Genomic DNA, 21,067 nt, shown 5'->3' on the forward strand with positions numbered 1-21,067 from the left:
GGCTTTTAGTATCTTTATCTTTAACATCATCATCATCATCATCAACAACATTTTATGATACAGTTCCATAGCCCCCTGGGATTTCCCTTATCCCCAATTCCCCCCCACTACCGAGTTCCCCTATATCATTACTAAAGTATAGTTCTTCATACACAGTCTTAAGTCCATTATTGTGGGCATGGTCAATGGCAGAGAGTCCATCATCCTATTATCATATAGTTAACAGTTTCATTGGGGGTCCATCTTTGTCTGGAAGTAGAGATGCATACTGCATTGTATCCTCACATCTGGATATGATAGTTTCCATTTCACAGTTATTGTGTATCCCCCTTAAATTAAAAGCCACAATACAAAATCAATAATAGGAAAAAATATAGAAATTTATAATGCTATGAAGTTAAATAACATGTTACTAGATATGACAGTTTCTATTACACAGCTACTACACATCCCCTTAAATGAAAAGCCACAATACAAAATTAACAACAGGAAGGAAAAAAAGAAATTAACAACACCATGAAGTTAAACAACATGCTACTGAATGACTAATGTGTCGCTGAAGAGATAAAAAAGAAAATCAAGAACCTTCTTGAAGAAATTGATGCTACTGTATGATGTATGAGTCATTGAATTTAATCAGAAGAAAGTGTTTTAAAGAGATGACACTAATAACAACAAAAAAAATCAAAATCCATGAGATACAGTTTCTGCTGCTTTTTTGGTGAAATGTGTCTCCTGTAGGCAACAAAGGGGTTTTGTTTTTTGATCCAGTCTACCAATCTACGATGTTTGATTGAGCTTAAGCCATTTACAATTAGAGTTAACACAAATAGATGGTAATTTGGTCCTGTCATTTTGCAAATGGGTTGTTCGTTGATTTGGTCTTCTGTTGTATTTTATTGGGATGTTCTTCCCATTTGCCTTTGGTTTTGGTGAGTGCTATTCTTCTCTACCCAGAGAATATCTTGAAGTATCATTTGTAGGGCAGGTTTGAAAGAGGCAAACTCTTCTAACTTTTCTTTACTGTAGAAGAATTTTATTTCATTTTCAAAGACAAAAGAAAGTTTTGCTGGATATGTTATCCTGGGCTGACAATTTTTTTTTTCTTTTAGAATCTGGAATATGTCGCTCCATTCTCTTCTGGCCTGTAGAGTTTCCTGTGAGAGGTCTCCTGTGAGTTTAATTGGTATTCCTTTATATGTCAATTGATTTTTTCATGTGCATATTTAAGGGTCTTTTCCTTATGTTCGATTGAAGAGAGCTTGATTATCATGTATGCTGGTGAAGATGGCTTTTGGTTAACACTTTTGGGAGTTCTGTGCTTCTCCTGGATCTTGTTTCCCAATTCTTTCTCCAGATTAGGGAAATTTGCCCTTATTATTTCATTAACTACATTTTTAAACCCACCTTCTCTTTCTGCACTTTCTGGAACTCCCATAACTCTTATATCTGGTCTTTTAATAGTGTCTTTCAATTCTCGAATACTTTTTTTGGCCTGATCCAGCTCTGCTGCCAGCTTTTTGTTTGTTTCCCCTGGTGACAGGAAATATCTTCCAATTCTGAGATTCTTTCTTCTGCTTGCTTCATTCTATTTTGAAGACTCTCCACCGTACTTTGTTTGCTCCACTGTATTCTTCATTTCTAACGTATCAGTTTTCATTTGATTCATTTCCTGTGTGTGACATATTCCTTAAATTCCTTGAACATCTGCTTTATGTGCTTCTCATTGTTGATAAGAAGCTTTATAACAAGTGTTTTAGATTCTGTACCCCCCATTTTCTTGATGTCTTCCTCAGTGAACTCTGAGGTTGTCATAGGGTTTCGCTCCTTTGCAGGGGAGTCTTCAGTAATATTCATTGTGCCTTTGTCTCTTCTTTTGTTCTTGGTCATTGTACTTCTGGTTATCAGAGTCTTCTCCTTGGGGGAGGTTTCTAAGCTGTGTCACCCACAGGTCTACAGTTTGATTTTACTTATTGCAGTTGGTACACGGCTCTTTGTTTGCAGTCACTTGTGCCACTCCCTCTAGCGAGTTTCAGGTCTGGGTTCCTATGTTGGATTTCCACCATGGTCTCTGTAACCCCAGCTCTTGGCTCACCAATCTGCACCTCCTGTGATACCATGCTGAGGCTGCACAGTTGTCTGGACAAATTTTCTCACACTTCCGGTTGACACAGCTCCCAGGATTAGGGAGACACCAGACGTCCTATATAGCTCGGTTGTCGGTGGTGATAATCTTGCAGGAATCTGTTGGCTGTTAGGTCTGAGGGCCACATGGACGTATTTTGACGTGTACGATGTCATAGTCGGTATTATTTTCCTGGTTGCTGATGGAATTCAACTGTTGGTAGAGTTCAGATCGCTGTTGGCTGAATGCTGCTGGGGTATTGGTCACTGCAACACCACACCATTGTTTTCACTGCTTTCCTGTGTCTGTCACTCTCCAGGTACCCCTCTGCTGTTGTGGTGTCCTCTCCTATTTCCTGGAAGGTGCCCTCTCTGCTTCATACTCGTTAATGTTTCTCTGTTTAAATGTGTCCTTACCCCATTCCGCCATCTTGATTCTCCAGTAGGGTCAACTCTTAATTCACCCACTCCAGTAATCAGATTGGAACAATAGTTTGCATATATACCTAACATCTACACATAGAACAGCAACAAAACACCAGGGTTAAATTTTTCAATGAAGTGTTTGCATTTCCCTTCTGTCACCATCACACCAACCTACATGGAATGGCTTCATTCCTCTGGGAATTTTTACACATTTACAGACACTAGAGGCTGGCCAGATGTCAAGCAGTCCCTTTCCAATTAGTGTAAGTAAATAATACAGGATTAGGAGGAGTGCTGCTGCTGTCACTGTTTTCTGTTCAGTAGGAAGAAGAGTCCAGGCTCTGGGAAACTGCAGTGTCTATAGGGAAAGGAGAGTAGTAAAGTGTAGCCATCTATGCCTCGGGAATCCTTTGAGCCCAATTCGGTGAGCACAGTTCCTTTACATTTATTTTTTTAATTTTAAAAATGTATTTTTATGGAAAGGCAGATCACACCTACAGAGAGGAGATACAGAAAGAAAGATCTTCCATCCAATCTGAATCCAGGAACCAGGAGCAGCACTCCCCTACCCATGTTCTGTGGGTGCAAGATAGCTTTGGGCCATCCTCTACTGCACTCTCCCTTCCCTAGGCCACAAACAGACAGCTGGATGGGAAGTAGAACAGCCAGGACATGAATCAGTGACCACATCAGATACCGGCACATGCAAGGTGAGGACTTAGCCACTGAGTCATCGTGATGGGCCCAAGCACAGTTCTTTTAAACTAAAAACAGATCTTAGGAGAATCTGTTGTTTAAGTAGAATCTGAGGAAGGGGACAGTCCCAGAGGATTTTAGTTTCTAATATGCACAAGGAGTAGAAGGAACACTACTTGGGAGCTGGGGAATATGGATTGTCCTTAAGATGTTTCCAAAAGTTAAGTGGTTGTGGGCAGGTCGCGCAGGAATAGTGAGCTGTTTTCACACATCTGTCTTCAGCATTTGAAGGACATAGGACAGTGTGAATCCTGACATCAGCACTGAATGAGGGGGCAAGAGTCACTAAGTGCCAATGGCCTATCTTTCACATGGGAAGCCTTCTTTGAGCCTCACATTGCCAAGAGACAGACTGCATGTAAGCTAGTAAAAGGGGTGAGGAGGTTACAAATGTGTATATATCCTGAAGTTTACTTGCTCCTAGAAACAAGGGGGGACTGAAAAGTACTTCTAAGCCACAAAGCTGAAACAGGACATTTACAATAATAGCACTGCTTCATATAGCTGTATATTTCCCCGCTATGATTTCAACTCCATTTGAGATGTATTCAAGGAATTCTAGTTTGGTCAGGGAGTACAATGAACACTTCAATATGGTTTCTCTCGGAAAATGGTTTTCATTCCCAAGCAGATGGCTACTGACTCTAAGCACACAGCTATGTGTGAGCCAGGATCAACTGTCTCTCAACTCTGCCAATGGCACCAAACCCAACCTTGAGACCATAATAAGCACCAGCCAATATGAATCCTATTAAAATGTGATACAGAACCCTTATTTCATGACTTAGTAAATCTGTGTGTTTGACCAGCAGAATGATCACCTCTTCCAAGATTATTGAGGACAGTGCCCATTTAGAAATTAAGTACCAGGGCGAACACTTTACCTAGTGATTCAGAGGTGGACATCCCACATCAGTGCTTGGATTTAATCCCCTGCTTCAGCTCCCAATTCCAGCTTCCTGCTGATGCAGGTCCTGGGAAACAGTGGGTGATGGCTCAAGTCACTGGACTCCTGCCACCCACAGGAGTGGCTTGGCCTAGTTCTGGTCATCATGTGCATTTGGGGAGTGAACCAGGGAATCAGCTCTCAAACTACAGCCCTTGCCATTCTTGCTTGATTCAACTGTGAGCTCAGACAGGACAAGATCATTCCTCAGGCCTCTTGTTGGCACCTGACTTGGGTTTTTATTGGAACATTCATTTGGCCATGTCAGAGATACCTTCCTGTTCTTTTGCTTCTCACATGGCTGCCCTTGTGATGGGAGATTAGTGGGAGACAGGGGAGGAAGCACTGGCATATGAGCAGAAGCTCTGGGTCAAACTCTCCTTATTCTCTTCACCAGGAAGTTGTAAAAGAAAGGATAGTTTATCCAGAAGATCAGATCAGATCGTATCTGGCCAAGCATTCTGACACCTTCAGGAATATCCAAGCATGCACCAGGAACAGAAGTTAAAACCATTATGATGGAACTAAATGAACATGTGCTCACCTATGAAGGTCCTGAATCTACATGGGAGTAAGACAATGTCCCAGTGTTGAGTGTATGCCTGGGTTCTCAGCCCTGCACTACTGACATTTAAGGCAAACAATTTATTCTTAATGAGGTAATGGGTGCTGTCTAGCAAATTGAGAGAGGTTGAACAGCATTTTCAGCGTCTACCCACTAGGTGCCAGTAGCACTCTGTCCAACTGTGATTATCAAAAATATTCCCACATCTTGCCAGATGTCACCTTGGGGTGCAGAGGGTTATCTCTGAGAATTTCTGAGCTAGCAGTCCAGGTTTCCTGCTTGCACTCTCACAGTCTATGCAGCAGGTCTTGATGCCTGTTACACACACATAGAACAACAGCTTCTCCAGATGTGGTTGTTGAACAGAGAAAGTGCTCTGTGACCAGGCCAATTTGGAGAGTTCCATGGCCCAACATGCACCAAATCATTCTCTTCCTACAGAGTCAAAATGCTCTATGAAACTGAAGACTCTAAAATTTCTGACAATAAATTATTCTGTTTAAAACATGCTTGACCTAGACTTTGCTTTTTTATGGCCACCAAAGATTTCTAGATTTCTCTCTTAAAATCTTGGTACCCTAAACTAACTAAGCAATCTTTCTTACCCACAAGCAATCTTAACCACAAAGAAAATCCCTCTTAGCCCAGCACTGACCAGCTGTTTCAGGAATCCCAAACCAATCTATGTTTTTAGGATCTGTTAACTGGCTGTTCTTTCCACCATTAAAAGATCATATTACAGGTCCAACATGGTAATGTCGTCGATTGAGCCACCCCTTTTAATACTGGCATCCCATATTCAAGAACCTGTTCAAGTCCCGGCTGTTCCACTTGTGATCCAACTCTCTGCTAATGTGCCTAGGAAGGCAGCAGAAGATGATACAAGTACTTGGGTTCCTGTTACCCACATGAGAGACCTAGTTGGTATTCCAAGTTCTGGCTTTGCCCCAGTTCTGCTCCAGTTTTGCCAGCATTTGAGTTGTGAATCAGCAGAAGGAAGATCTCTCTCTACCCACTCCCCTAAACATACACACACACACACACACACACACACACACACACACACACACCTCCCTCTCTCTTCCAAATACATAAATTTATAAGACAGAACATATCACTAATGGAGACATGGGATAGATGGAGAGCAACAAGCCATTTTGCAAAGAAGGAACAAACTAACCAGTAACAATAAATGTATGCTGAATAGTTCTTTGATAATCATGCCCATTAAGTCATTTTCTTTATGCATTTTATAAAAGCTTGAACAGCTGCATTATGTCCAATTTCATGGAAACTGGTTGCACCTTACCAAAACTGCTGCCAAAGTTAGAAGGCCTTAGAAATCTTTTCTTCAGTTCTGGAATTCTGGTCAATATTTCCAGGAACTGGAGAAAAGGGTCACTGTGACTGGCAAGCATGCAAGTTGGCTATGGATTGAGATTTAGAGCTTTTGCTATGTTTGAATTCAGGTGGTTGCCACTTTAGAGGCTGGCTACCATGAATAGCCTGTGGAAAAGACATAAAACACCTCTGAACAGACCAAAGGCACCATGATGAAGCTTACTCAATTGCTATTCTGAGTAAGGGACGCCATCCCTCTAAATAATGTGTTCTGGTTGCTAAGGGAACAAGTAAGCAGCTTGCTAACACAATCTCCTACTTTCCCATAAAGATTAAATTAAAGCACCTTGCTATAACTAAAGAGCAGATAGGAGAATCAAAAGTGGTACTCACATTTCTCATGTGAGAAGGCCAGCAGAAGAATGAATGCAGACAGCCTTTGGTTTACGGGAAGATAAAAAATGGTAGCACTTGGCTATTTAGTAAATAGAAGCTATGTGACATGTGAATCAAGGTAATGGTTTAAAAATGGCTTCTGGTTCAATTTCTACAGCTAATCTTCTTGATCAATGTTTTAAAGTCAGACTATGCCAAGCTTGAGAAGTCAACTATATACAGAAAATGGTTTGCCCTAAAGTTGATCAAAAGTATTGACTAAAGGCTCAAGATGCAAAGCTATCAGGATAGAAGGTGGCTCCTTGCTCCACTACTTGTTCAGCCTATTTGCTTATGTGTTCCATTCTGCTGACTGCACTTTATTATTTTCATGGGAAGTAGAGTGGTTTAATTAGCATCACCCATTCTGGGTACCAATTCTCTTGATGGTGCCTATAGTCTTGGGGTGAGTTTTAAGAAAATGCCCTACCTCTGTTGGCAGTTACAATCTTTTCATTTCCCTAAAAAGAATCAAGCTTCAGGGCTTGTGGCTGACTCATCTTTTACATTCCTCATCCATAGAGAAGGAAACCAAGAAATAATTTCAAGAGATTTGCCCAAGGGTATATGAGTAAATAGGGACCAGGACTCCCAAGATATGGAATTAAAGCATTTGGGTTTGCTCTTGATGGTGATTCTGTAATGCATCCACATAATTCTACCACTGGGCAAAGGTTAAAGTGTTTTTTTAACACATAAATCCATAATATATACATCTTCATGAAAAAAAGAAATAAAACTCCAAAAGGGGGGATCACATGAGTATAAAGTGTCATTCAGAGTATCTCAAATTTAAAGGATGGCAAAGTAAAGATCACCTTACCTAAAAGATTATAAAATAGTTCAAACAGTATGTGCTGTTAGGAACGAATAAAAATGAAAGGAGCATCTGTATCCTTCTTACTTGAGTATCTGTAAAGTAAGAACACAGCACTTTATTTTCTTAATGACATGTTACAGCATTAGAAGCTCACTATTTGCAGGCTTCAGGACTGGAGAGAAAACAGTGAGCTGCACACGCACCGAACTAGGAGCAAACTCACTTCCAGTTCAGTGCATTGCACTGGTCCATGTCACAAATAATCCTCACTTTTGCATCTTATGACTCAAAATGGTCCCTGTGGCCCTTAGACTTAATGGCCAACAGGTTCTGGCAAGATCAGCACCACCAACAACCTAGCTATTTAGGACAGCTGGTGTCTCCCTAATCCTGGGACCTGCGCCAACCGAAGTGGGAGAATTATACAGACAATGGTGCAGCCTCAGCACAGAAGCAAAAGAAGTGGAGAGTGATGAGCCAGGAGCTGGGGCTACGGAAACCATGGTGGAAATCTAACACATGAGCCCAGACCTGAAACTCACTGGAGTGGCACAAGTGACAACAAATGAAGAACCAGGTACCAAATCAACAAAACTGACCTGTAAACCTGTGGGTGACACAGCTTAGAAACCTGCCCCAAGAAGAAGACTCTACTAACCAGAAGTACAATGATAAAGAGCAAAAGAAGAGACACAGGCACAATGAATATTACTGAAGATGCCCCTGCAAAGGAGCAAAAGCCTTTGCCAACCTCACAGTAAATTAAAGAACACCTCGAGAAAACGGAGGATACAGAATTCTGAAACCTCATTATAAAACCTCTTATCAACAGAGAAGCACAAACAGGAGTTCAAGGAACTTAAGGAGTATGTAATACAGGAAAGAGCAACAATGAAACAAAATCAAGCCCAAAATATTATAAATGAATGACGTAAATTAAAATTTCAGTGGAAAGCCTCTATAATGGAATGAAGGAAGCAGAAGAAAGAAACTCAGAATTGGAAGATATTTCTTGCCACAAAGCGAAACAATAAAAAAGCTGGAATTAGAGCTGGATCAAGCTTAAAAAAAATTTAAAGAATTAAGAGACACTATTAAAAGGCCAAATATATGAGTTATGGGAATTCCAGAAGCACAGAAAAAGAAGCTAGGTTTAAAAATGTACTTATTTTGGGCCTGGTGCAATGGCGCAGTGGTTAAGGTCCTCGCCTTGCACGCCCGGGATCCCATATGGGCACCGGTTCTAATCTCGGCAGCCCCGCCTGCCTGTGGCCTGGGAAAGCAGTTGAGGATGGCCCAAAGCTTTGGGACCCTGCACCCACATGGGAGACCCGGAAGAGGCTCCTGGCTTCGGACTGGTTCAGGTCCAGCCTTTGCAGCCACCTGGGGAGTGAATCATCGGACAGAAGATCTTCCTCTCTGTCTCTCCTCTCTGTATATCCGCCTTTCCAATAAAAATAAATCTTTATTCAAAAAGATGTACTTATTTTATTTATTGGAAAGTCAGATATACAGAGAGGAGGAGAGACAGGAAGGAAAATCTTTCATCCATTGATTCACTCCCCAAGCTGCTGCAACAGCTGGAGTTGAGCCATTTTGAAACCAGGAGCCTGGAGCCTCCTTGGGTCTCCCATGTGGGTGCAGGATCCCAAGGATTTGGACCATCCTCAACTATTTTCCCAGGCCATAGGCAGGGAGCTGGATGGGAAGTAGAGATGCTGGGATTAGAACTGGCATTCATCTGCAACATTCTCCAGCTCATACAAAGGCCAAGATGGAGTGGCAGCCTATGCTGGGCAAGGGCCTAACACCTGCTGAAGCATGTGAGATCTGGGTCAGGGAGTGGGCCAAGTGGGGGAACCCAGGAAACTCCCGTATTGAGGTCACAGCTCCCACTGGTGAGTACGTGTTCCAGGCCTGGGTGTTGGGCAACCTGAGCAGGATAACTCCAACTGTTGGATAATGTCTGGGCTGGCTTTGGAAGTAGTCGACCCGGCAGGGCTGAGCCAACCTTACCTCACCAGCAAGAGCAGAAACAAGGCTGGAGCACAGGTCAAGCTCAGCTAGGCTGTCATACCTACCAGGTTTCATAAGACTGGGATGTGAGCAGACAGAACAGAGTCAGGTTCCAGCACCCACCAGCAGGTAGTTGGACTTGAGATAGGTGAGGTCAGGCGAGGCTACAGCATCCAAGGGCAAAGGTCATGACAGGTGAGGGACTAGGCCAAGCTGGGTCAGAGCAACCACTGCAATATACAAGATCTGTAGCTGGGAACAGACCTGGTTGGGGAGCAGAGGGGACGTCCTGGCTAGGTTGTGATTCCCACTGGTAAGCACAGGGCTGAAATAGGAGACACATTCTGGTCTCAAAATGGCTGCAGTGCACCTTGGCACAAGTGTGGACTGGGGCTGAATGTGCCACACTGGACTAGACCCCAGCATCCACTGGTGCTCATGAGGACCAGAGTAGGTAGAGGACAGGTATAGGAGTAGGTATAGGACTAGGGTTTTTTTCCCCTGCTGAGCCATGTGTGAGCTGTGTCTGCATGTGGACCAGGCTAGACTGGGCTATAACACCCAACAATATTAACCAAAATGGGTTGAAGGCCAGTCAGGAAAGGCCACTGTTCCTGCTAGATCAGGAGATGGACTGAGTAGGGCTGGTTCATGGACCCACCCGTGTGTGATATCTGGCATTGGGAGAGGTTCTGATGGAGGAACCTCTTCATCAGGACACAGTCCATGCATGTGAGAGCACAAACCATGATAGGGAACAGCCCAGACCAGGCCAGGGAATAGTACCCACCGGCATACATATGGCACAGGTCAGGGCCGAACCAGGCAGGGCCAGTTCACATCACCCGCTGGCGAAACCAAGCAGCAGAATCGAGTGTGGGTCAGACCAGGTTTGGTTGCAACACACACCAGCATACATGAGGGCTTGGACTGGGTGTCGGCTGGGTTGGGCTAGGCTGTAGCCCCCACCAACCTGAGCTGAAATTGGGGGTGGGCCAGGATAGGCCAGATTATAGCACCCACTGGCAAATGCCAAGGTGAAGCAGGCCATGCCAGACAGGGCCACAGCACCCAACCAGGACACGTGAGACCCGGGCAGAGGGAGGGGGGAAGAGGGGGGAAAGCTTGTAGGCGGATTGTGGCGCCTTCCCTGCTGGATCACCACTCTCACTGTAGAGCTTTAGTTGGGATGGGGCAGACCAGACCAGGCAGGGCTACAACACCTGTGGGCCTCATGTGAGCTGGACCAGAGAAAAGCCAGGCTGGGATGACTGTTCTTGCTGGTGCAAGCATAGGTCAGAGTGAGTGTGGGTTGGTAGGACTCTACCATAGCATCAGCTAGCAGATGGTAGCAAAGGGGACTAATTCTGTCAAGCCAAACTGCAGAATCACCTGGAGAGTGTATGATCCAGAGTGGACCCAGGAGGGAAACAGTGGGCACCTCCCTCCTGGGTTGCCACTCCATCTGGTGAGCATGAGAACCAGGACTGGGCAGGCATGGCTAGACAGAGAGTGGCACCCGTTAGGAGGTGTGTGGGTTGGATAGTGGGGTTGATTGGGTTGAACTAGGCTTCAATGTGCATTGACACGTAGGAGAGCTGAATGGGATGTGGAACAGAATGGACCAGTCTGCTGTACATATTGGCAAGCATGGGAACCAGGGCAGTTGACAGGCCTGGTGAGGGATACTGGGGGTCTCCCTAACTAGGCTGCAGCTCCCACTGGTTTATGTGGCCAAGTGTATGGTGGGCAGGATTGCAATGGCTCCAACACCCACTGGTTTGTGTAGAAGACAGGGCTGGAGGCAGAAGTGACCCAACAATGACAACCATCAACATATGCATAGGCTGATAGGGGTGACGGACTATGCCAGACCCTGTACTGGCAAGCACACCCACGAATCAGGTCTGGGATCACTTCAGACAGCTTCTTTGGGGATCCCCTCAGTTGAACTGTTGGACTCAGGACCCCAACCATGAAGAGAATTGCAGGTTCCATGGTCTGATCATGGAGTCCATATGTCAAAGCTGAACCACCTCAGTAGCTCAGATGGAGCAGTGGACAGTATATCCAAATGCACATGGTGGATATGGTAGTACATTGGAGCTGGCAGAGGACACCTGGCACCACAACAGAAGACAGAACAAATTGATCAACTACCCCATCCAAGTGTCGGCAGTGAAAATCTGGGCAAGTGGAGACACTAAGGTAGACTATGTCAGCCAGTGGAGTCTGAAGAAATTGCATCATGCTTGGAATGGCAAGATTGGCAACAATTCAGAACAGTTGAACTATCAAAACCACTTGAGCAGTGCCATTGGACCATGGTCTATATCAGGGACCCTGGGATGGTTGAGAGGGTGGGTGTGGTTTCTCCCTTTGTCTCTCCCCTTCCCCCAGATACAAGAAGGACAAAAGAGAATGTGGAAACAATGGTCTTACCCACTTTCCTGTAGCCCTTGACCCTTTGAGCCCTAATCAACTATGTAAAAATCATCAAAATTAGAAAAAAAAAAACTGGTGCCCATATGAGATCCTGGCACATGCAAGATGAGCATTTTAGCCACTAGTCTACAGTGCCAGACCCAAAATAAATACATTTTTAAAATGTATTTAATAAAAAAGGAAAACTTCCATAATCTGGAGAAAGAATTTGGAAACAGAATATAGGAGGGGCATACAACTCCCAAAAGGGGTAACCAAAAACAATCTTCACCACCACACATGATAATTAAGCTCTCTTCAATTAAACATAAGGAAAAGATCCTTAAATGTGCATGTGGAAAAAATCAATTGACATATACAGGAAACCCAATCAGAATCACAGTTGATCTCTCACAGGAAACTCTACAGGCCAGAAGAGAATGGAGTGACATATTCCAGATTCTAAAAGGAAAAAATTGTTGGACCAGAATATGTCTTTGAAAATAAAATTCTTCCACATTAAAGAAAAGCTCAAAGAATATGCTTCTTCCAGACCTGCCCTATAAATGATATTTAAAGATGTTCTCTTGACAGGGAAAAGTAATAGCATCCATCAAAACCCAAAGCAAATGTGAAGAACATTCTGCAAAATAACAACAGAAGATTAAATCAGTCAATGAACAATCCATTGTTAAAATGACAGAACCAAATTACCACCTAATCATATTAATGCTGAATGTAAATGGCTTAAACCCATCAATGAAACATCAGATTAGTAGACTAGATTAAAAAAGCAAAACCCATCTATTTGTTGCCTACAAGAAACACATCTCACCAACAAAAACCAGTAGATACTATATTTCATGGATTTTGAAGTTTTTGTTTTCATTTCTTCAAAACAGTCTTTTTTTCTCATTAAATTCTTCACTAACCTATAGGTAACACAGTAGTATCATTTTCAAAAAGGTTTTTCATTTTTTTCAATTCCTCAATGACACATTAGTCAGTAGTAGCATGTTATTCAACTTCATGGCATTGTAAATTTCTATTTTGCTTCCTGTTGATTTTGTTTTGTGGCTTTCCATTTAAGGGGATGTATACTAACTATAATAGAGACTAGCATATCTAGATGTGAGGAGACAATGCAGTAAGGATCTCTACTTGCAGATCAAAAATGGACTCCCAATGAAACTCCTAAATATATCTTGACAATAGGATGCTGGACTCTCTGCCATTTTCTACGCCCGCAATAATGAACTTATGACTATTTACGAAGAACTACACAATTGCAATAATATAGAGGAAATCAGTGTGTTTTGAGGGGAGGAGATTTGGGGAAGGGATAAGGGAAATCCCAGGGCCTATGGAATGTATCATAAAATGCTACTAAAAATAACAATAATTGAAAAAAATCGAGCACTGCAAATTGCTGTAAAGACTGCAAAGGAAAGCATGATATCCCTAGTCAAACTTACATAGAGAAAACAAAAAAGAAACTATTTTTCTTGCAACAGTGGTTATAGAAAAGGAGAAGCAAGAGAAAAAAACAATAAGGAAAGATATATCTGATACTTTGACCGAAAAGATAATACTTTTAAACAAGTCTTTCCTTTCTCTTCAACCATAACAAAACTGCATAGGTTTCAATTCTTTATCCTGTTCCCAAACTGAGAGTTTACAAAGCAATGAAAGTCTCCAACTCAGTTAAACAAAGCTTGGTAAGAAGGGGGAGGGGTGAAAGCAAGCACTCATGGTATGTGCATACTTTAATAGGCACCTCTGCTATTCCTGTCACTATTCTGCTAGACAAGAGTGCAACTGAAAGCTGAAATCAGAGGTCCACCATTATAAGGCAGTGGTTGTTACATGTTTTTATTTGCTGTCACCTGTCAAGATGGAGAGATAAGACTAGGGAGGAATCCAAGCATTCAGACTGGGCTTGGAACAGAAACACTTGACATTTCTCCAAATGTTGCCTTGTGAGATCCCAAAGGAGGATGCTATGGCCCTGCCATTTCCCAAGCTATCAGTGACGTCTAGAAACAAATATTTTACAAAAGTTATACTTCCTCTCAGTAACATCAGAACAATCTAAGCATGCCAAAAATATTGGCTCAAAATAATTTAGAAATGTCACACAACTGATCCCTTAACAGCAGTCTAAGTTCTCTAAAATGAAATGATATCCTTATGGGCACAGTTTCTGAGCTCTATGCTTAAAACTCAGAAGTTGTACTTTTTACAGCAAGGCCCATAGCTCAGAATACTTCTCTTCCCAACTTCATATTAAAATAAACAAACAAATTAATAAATAAGTTTTTACCTTGGCACTTTTGACTGCTTTCAGGTGCCATGCACACCCTCTACTGGCCAGTTAGGAGAAAAACCAATCACTACTGAGAAAACAACTACAGAGAGTGATACAAACATTTTCAAAAACTGAGACACCTGGCACAATGGATGAGTTATCCCTTCTCTTTGTGATTACTAAAGAAGTTTATTGTTTTTCCTAACTGACAAGTCTCCTCAGACTTTCTCTACATTTCAACGTGATACAGTGATAAGATCTGGGAATACCCTCAGGAGTGATCAGGTGACTCCCAATAAATCCAATCCCAAAGTCTACCAGGTCTCCACATTTCACATTCCAGAAGGCACCTGAAGCTGGCTAGGGAGCATGTTTGGTTTGCATAGACTGAGTACTTGGTGTTGGATACTACACAGCACTGATGAAATGCTTCAATGAACTCGGATAGGACCGAGTTTCAGTTCTGCCATGGAACCATTACACTGATCTTGTGCAATTATTCGGTATCTTCATGACTCTTTCTGATCTGGAAATTGAGAATCAGTTAACAGCATCCAAAGGGCTATTAGAAGCTTCAATGAATAGGAGATGGAATATGGAGACAGAATCTGCAGCAGCTTTCTCTTACTCCCAGCATGGGCTCTGGTCAACATCCAGGTCTGCAGACCACACCACTCATCCCACATAGAGCTCTGTATGATTAATTACTTCCCGTGGATTTCTTGGCAAATTCATGCAAGCACTGAGCAATACTCCAAGTGCGACTTTTTCCCTCTAGCCTACATATTAGATAAGTCACAAACGCTTTCAGTAACATATTCTGAAATGACAGACCACTTTTCAATAATCATTTTATTAGTACAGAACAATCCCCACTGGTATTTACATAGTGCAAAAAAAAAAAAAAGCTGTTGTTAACCCCCAAATGTGATACAACAATTATCCTTCATAAAGCAAAAGAACAAGATGAAAAATCCCTTCATTTTACAACTCATACTAATTTCACTACTTTTATTATTAGAACATTACAATTAAGACATTAAATTATAAGTTCATGTGGTCTATTCAGAAATTAAATTACAAAAGAATACAAATATTTTTAATGTGGAATGTGCCAACAAAGTTTAAATTTTTGCCATTAATTAGGACTGAGATTCGGTGTAGGCAACAATTTGGTTGAATCTGTGATGCGTATAAAAGGTTGCAAAGAATGAGGGAGGAGGAAGAAGATGTCTGTAAATAAATTATCTTACAGATAATTTAAAAAAATCAAAATAATAAAATTTTCACCTGGATTAAATTAATATTCTAACCTGTTGGCACAATGTACAGAAAATACTTACATAACAAGGGCTTTCTTTTTTTTTTTAAGCAAACAGCAGCCTTACAAACAATAATACTTCTTTATACAAATATTAAAGTAACAATGTGTTAACATCGAGTGATTTTATGTTAGAGTTGAAAATGAACATGGAGTAACTGCTTGTTTGCACATTACCATTCCCACCCCACCCACCTCCCCCAGCTTATTAAGAAATCAGACAAGTATATTATTTGGATATTAATTTCTCAATATTTAAACTATGTGAATTCCTTTTGACTAATTCTTTTCCAAATACTGGAAGCATATAAAATACCATCTCTGCAAAAATGACCTCCAATCAAAGCCTGTAAAAAACATTTCAATGTATAACACGCATTATTTTTCCATGTTTAGTCAAAAGAAATATATTACACATCATTTACAAACATTGAAACCAAAATTAAAGTAATATGAACATTTGTCTTTTGAGAAGTAACCTTCACAGTAAAAAAAAAAAAACCTACTGAAGCAGAAATCTAATTTTGAGAGTGTAATTTATATTGCAATTCATATATTTATGTGCTAGAATAGAAATCTAGTATTTATTATTGCCAGTAAAACAATCTCTATTCTCTATACACTAAGAAAAAACTGCTATGGTTGTGGTTCTTGTGATGCTGAAACCCTAATCTCACCATTAAATCTCTTTCTAGATCTCCAAAGAGCCAACTACATCCACTTCCAAAGTGAAACAAACAGACAAAAAAAAAAAAAAAACTCAATGTTCCTACCTCTCCAAAGCCTGTGACTCAAGGTACACAAATTTCAAAATCTATCTAAAGAAAGCAATTATCAAGACTTTATTAACACTTCTTCAAGCACCCCCTTTCAACACAGTAGCACTTCCTTTAGGAAAGCTCAGGCTGTGCGCTGGAGCTGACCTGTCTCGTATAAAAAAACGCCGTGGTCCCTTGGATTTGTTGGCAGAGGCGGTACTGCAAGTACAGAAACGTTTACTGAACACATCATTGAATCTGAAGTCTACAGCAAAAGTTTTGTTGGTGTTCTGAAGATTTCCTCAACTTTTTAATACAAATGTCAAAAATCTGAAATGATAATTCATGTTCAGAAGAGATATAAAATATAAGAAACCTTTGAAAAGCCATTACCTCAAGATCAAGAGTTATCTGAATCACTGACATTGAGCAAAGGAAATTTACATCAGAAAAGTATGAAAGTTTTAAAATTTGTTGTAAAGATTGTCAGTAGTTCAAAACATCTATCATTTCTTAAACAAATACTTCCAAATGTACAGAGGTTGTAAGATCTGCCGTGTATAAATCTATGATCACTACTCCGGAGGCATCATTCCTTACATACTGTGTTCCCTCAAGTACTGGATAACTGGTGCCTAGGAATTCTATGCTGGAGAACAGTTTAGGTAGGACAATGTAATAATGCCCCCTTCTTGGCATGCTGATAAAGATGATACACTGACATTTTCTACACAGCATTGCTCCTAAACTTGCACAATGCACCAACACTAAGTCATCGACCAAGAATCCAATTTCTTCAATAATTAAATGTATACAATATAAAACATCAAAACTAGCACAGTAGTTCCAAGGATTTCAATAAATAACCTTCTGACTTCTTTCCTGCCTCTGTAAGGCAAAGCCCTGTTCAATCTAACCAGGGCGGAGAAAATACCCCTTCCTCCTCATTTTTGTGCCTGCTTATGGGAGCCTCTATGTGGGAAGTTAGTGTGTATATCTGTGGGGTGGGGGACAGGGAGACGGAGAGCTGTTGGGGGAAAAAGAGGGAGTTGGAGGTAAGACAGAAAATAATTTGTAATTTCTCACACCATTACGTACACATACTGTAAATCACTAAAGCCCAGGCAGTGACTAACTAGTAAATAAAACATCTGGCTCAGTAAGTTTAATTCCTCCCAAACAGGTATATACATTCCTAGAGAAGGACAGAGATAACTAATAATGAGTAAAGAATTAATATCTGCATATATGTGTATACGCTAAATAATCTAATAGTTTCACCACCATCAGAACAACTTTCTCTTCTCAACCTTCCTCTTCTAAGCCTTGATTACTAAGATACACATTACAAGATGTGCAAAATTCCTTTCCTTGACCTCCTATCAGTTAGCCATGGTCCTAAAATGGAAGGAGCTCAAAGCGAGGTGTAAAAATCTATTATAAAATAAGATCAACTGGTTTCACACTCTGGAGAAATTTAGAGACTCAGTCACATCTGTATCTCCCGTCAAGAGTGTCCAGAACCAGAGCGTGCATAAGAACACACCAGTATAAGACTTCGTTTCGGGGAGTGTCCGTGTAAGTGCTGTCATCATACTACTGGTTATGGTTATTCACCTAACTTCATGTAAATAACACTATGTACAAAAGCATTCCTGAGGTAAGTGAGAAGCAAACGTGAACAGACTCTGGCAGGTCCTGTCATGAGTGATGCTCACTGATCCAGACAACATTCATCACTTTCCACCAATGGTGCCAGCTTGTTTTACTCTACCATGGTGGCTCCAGTGCTGGCCCAAGACTTGAAGACTCTGTTAATTCTTCCTGACTTAATGGATTACCATCCTCTGTAACCTCTGAAACAAGCAAGTGTGGATCAAGTAAAAGCTGTGTCAAACTTCTCTTTTCTTTTTAAATATGAAACACTTTGTTTCTTGGTTACCTGGGTTATCTGCAGCTTTTGTTTATTTTTCTGACTCGACCTCCAGTTCTTTCATAAAGAAGCTGCAAAAACTTTTAGGTCAGATAAGTCAGAATGAAGATGGCATAGTCTTAAAGCAAACATTGGTGACTGCTTCTATCTTTCTATAACCCTGATCATTAACTTTCAAAATGACTTTAAATAGGCGTTTTAAATTTTATTTACTTTAAAACCTGGTCTTTTTGTAATCATTGTTTCCATTACAAAATAAGCCAAAACAGGTCTGAATTATCCACGCATTTCCTAGAAAAACACTTAGATGCTAATTAAAAGCTAAGCTCTAGATCATAACAAAACAGGTCAAAGCTACAAAAATAGTTATCAGGAATTAAACATATATATTAAATACTAGACAGTGCAAAACGTTGAGATGAAGCATAAAAGGTAATGGCTACAACCCTTACACAGTTGGAGAACGCAAACGTTTCCTGAGTTACGCATTCTGGGGTGAAGAATCAAACTCCGAGTGCTCTTGGTTCAGGGAGCTGCACTTGCTGGGCTTCCGTTGTGGCTGCTCGGGACCAGCTTGCTGATCTGCAGACCAGGCCTCACTGTCAACCCCTGGCTCCAACACTTCGGCTGTCTCGGCTTCCTCTTCTCCACTCTGCTCTACATTATCTTCCTCGGAACCATTCAGGGTTTTTCCAAGCTGCAGGGTTTCCATAGTTCTCTGGGTCTCTGAGACCCAAGACTCAATTCTACTATTGAGCTGCACTTCTACAGATATGGGTTCATGAGTATAGTCTTCATCCTCTTCCTCTTCTTCATCATCTTCCTCTTCCAGCATTCCAGGTACAAGAGTGCTGGTGGTGCTAGTTATGGAGGAATTCAAAAGGTCTCGGCAACTGCCATCCAAAGAGCCGGTCTCTGTGCTCTGCTGGGAGGCCCATTCTAGGTCATCCGGCTTCACTTCCTCTTTATCACTTGCTGCAGATTTCCCAGGGTTTGTAGCTGAGGTAGTACTGCCTGCAGCCACTAATGATGGCTGCTTAACAACAGGGCTTGTGTCAAGTGGAAGTGTACTGGGTTTTTCAGATGTGCTGTGCTTACAAGAAACCTCTCTCTCATTCTCAGACGTCTCTAGTCCATCTGAAGTTTCCACCATGTTTCTCCAATTTGTTTCTACAAATATCAAACAGAATTTTAAAAGCCAGAAACCCCTCCCCAAATAAAAGGGAAGAATACAATACAGAAATATGTTGGCTCAGCAACTGTCTGGAAAACTAAAATTCAATTTATTCTAGTACTAGTTTAAATATTATAAAGAGAAAACATTTGTCAAACATGTACATTAAAAGGAAGGAGACAAAAGAATAATATTTCAGAGAGTAAAAGATATAACAGAAACTCACTGGCATTCACATAAAATTTGTATATTCCAAAAAAATCAATGAATTTTCAATTTTTAAAATTTGTTTATTTGTGCAACTTAGTGGGACACTAGCCTCAAGGACCCACAGCTGAGAGATGCTGGGGCCAGCATGTCCAGTGAAAACAGTTCTGATTTCCTGAATTTGCATCATACTCACTGAGCAAGTGGCCCAATATGTCTTTGGCCCGGTATGAATGTGTTTCCACACACAGGCAAATAACCCATCCATGCATTTCTAACATTTTGGAATATCTGTTTAAGTGGCTTGTTTACAAAGTGACTGTGGAGGGCAAAGGCAAGTGTTATGACAGAGCAGTGATAATCTAGGCTATTTTCAATGATAAGAAATTGACACAGGACAAAATAACATACCAGGAATCAGTACGGTGCCCCGCTACTACTTGCATTTTAAGGGCATGATATTCTTATCAAGTTATAGTAACAGAAGCAAACTACACACATAAATGTACTCACCCTATCTCTCATGGACTACATGCTAACACAGGCCACATTTTTGGCACTCCAAGTCACGGCACATGGTTTAGAAAAACAATCCTTCCTTCCTGTCGCTCACTTCAGGCTCAAGAAAACGAAATCTCTTCCTCTTACGTTCTCATTCTCAGTTAATGGCACTGTCATTTACAAAGTCTCAGAGCAGAAGAAACTGATAGTAAACCTTGATCCTATTTTTTTTCCTTAACATATTTTTCATTCATAAACCATGTCACTACTAATTCAAAAGTTATAATGTTTGTTCACTACTACCTTGGTTCAGGCCTTCTTTATCTGATTGTCCATTTTCACTATCTAACATCCTAGCCATTTTGTCACTGGATCCCATCATTGTCTAACTGGCTTTGTGTTATCCTAGACCATCACTCCTTGATTTGGTATAGCTGAGTCCTCAATAATCCAGTCCTTACCTGCCTCAGTCCTGTCTCATGGTGTCCACGCTCAGTGTAGTTGTGAATCCTACCCGTTGACTGAAGTTACAACATATTCTACACTGTAGCACACACTCACCTTTTGGAATAAGATGCATTTTCCTCCTTCCCCCTTTAAATTCCTACTCATCTTTGATAATCACCCTTAAATGGCAGGCTCTTCATGAAAGTCTTCCCTGATTTTCTTAAGAAGCATTCAGTAATACAAACTCCCACAGCAATTTTTTACATATACAGTTGAAAACCCATTGCTTTTCATTCGCTGTTCTACCCCGTCTTAGCCCCCTGGACTCCCACTCTAGTGCAGCTGTGTCCCTCAAGTGGGTGTGCAGTGAGCTTTAGGAGCAGCAGGGAGTCTATCTAATGAAAATTGTCACAGACACACTCGAGTATGAAAAGAAAATTAACAATAGATTTTTTTCTTAAATTTCGAGTGCATTTTAATGGAAATGTAGTGGATAATGGTAAGTTCAGAGGTGGAGACAGAGAACAGTATGTCTCTATGAATACAGTACAAGCATGGACTCCCA

At 41.2% G+C, this 21,067-nt stretch overlaps 1 protein-coding gene across 3 annotated transcripts in view; it reads right to left on the bottom strand.

Moving 5' to 3' along the window:
• Nucleotides 1-14,995: 14,995 nt before the first annotated feature.
• SECISBP2L (SECIS binding protein 2 like) overlaps nucleotides 14,996-21,067 on the bottom strand; it is a 44,070-nt gene continuing 37,998 nt past the window's right edge. For all 3 annotated transcript variants that reach the window (XM_040970189.1, XM_040970191.1, XM_040970190.1), the window contains one exon: nucleotides 14,996-19,343. In XM_040970189.1, coding sequence (XP_040826123.1) covers nucleotides 18,655-19,343 — 689 coding nt within the window. In that variant the 3' untranslated portion in view covers nucleotides 14,996-18,654. The remainder of the gene's footprint in view (nucleotides 19,344-21,067) is intronic.

This window comes from Ochotona curzoniae, unplaced genomic scaffold, assembly GCF_017591425.1.
Source record: "Ochotona curzoniae isolate NIBS_2020 unplaced genomic scaffold, NIBS_Ocur_1.0 scaffold_4701, whole genome shotgun sequence".
Lineage (NCBI taxonomy): Eukaryota > Metazoa > Chordata > Mammalia > Lagomorpha > Ochotonidae > Ochotona > Ochotona curzoniae.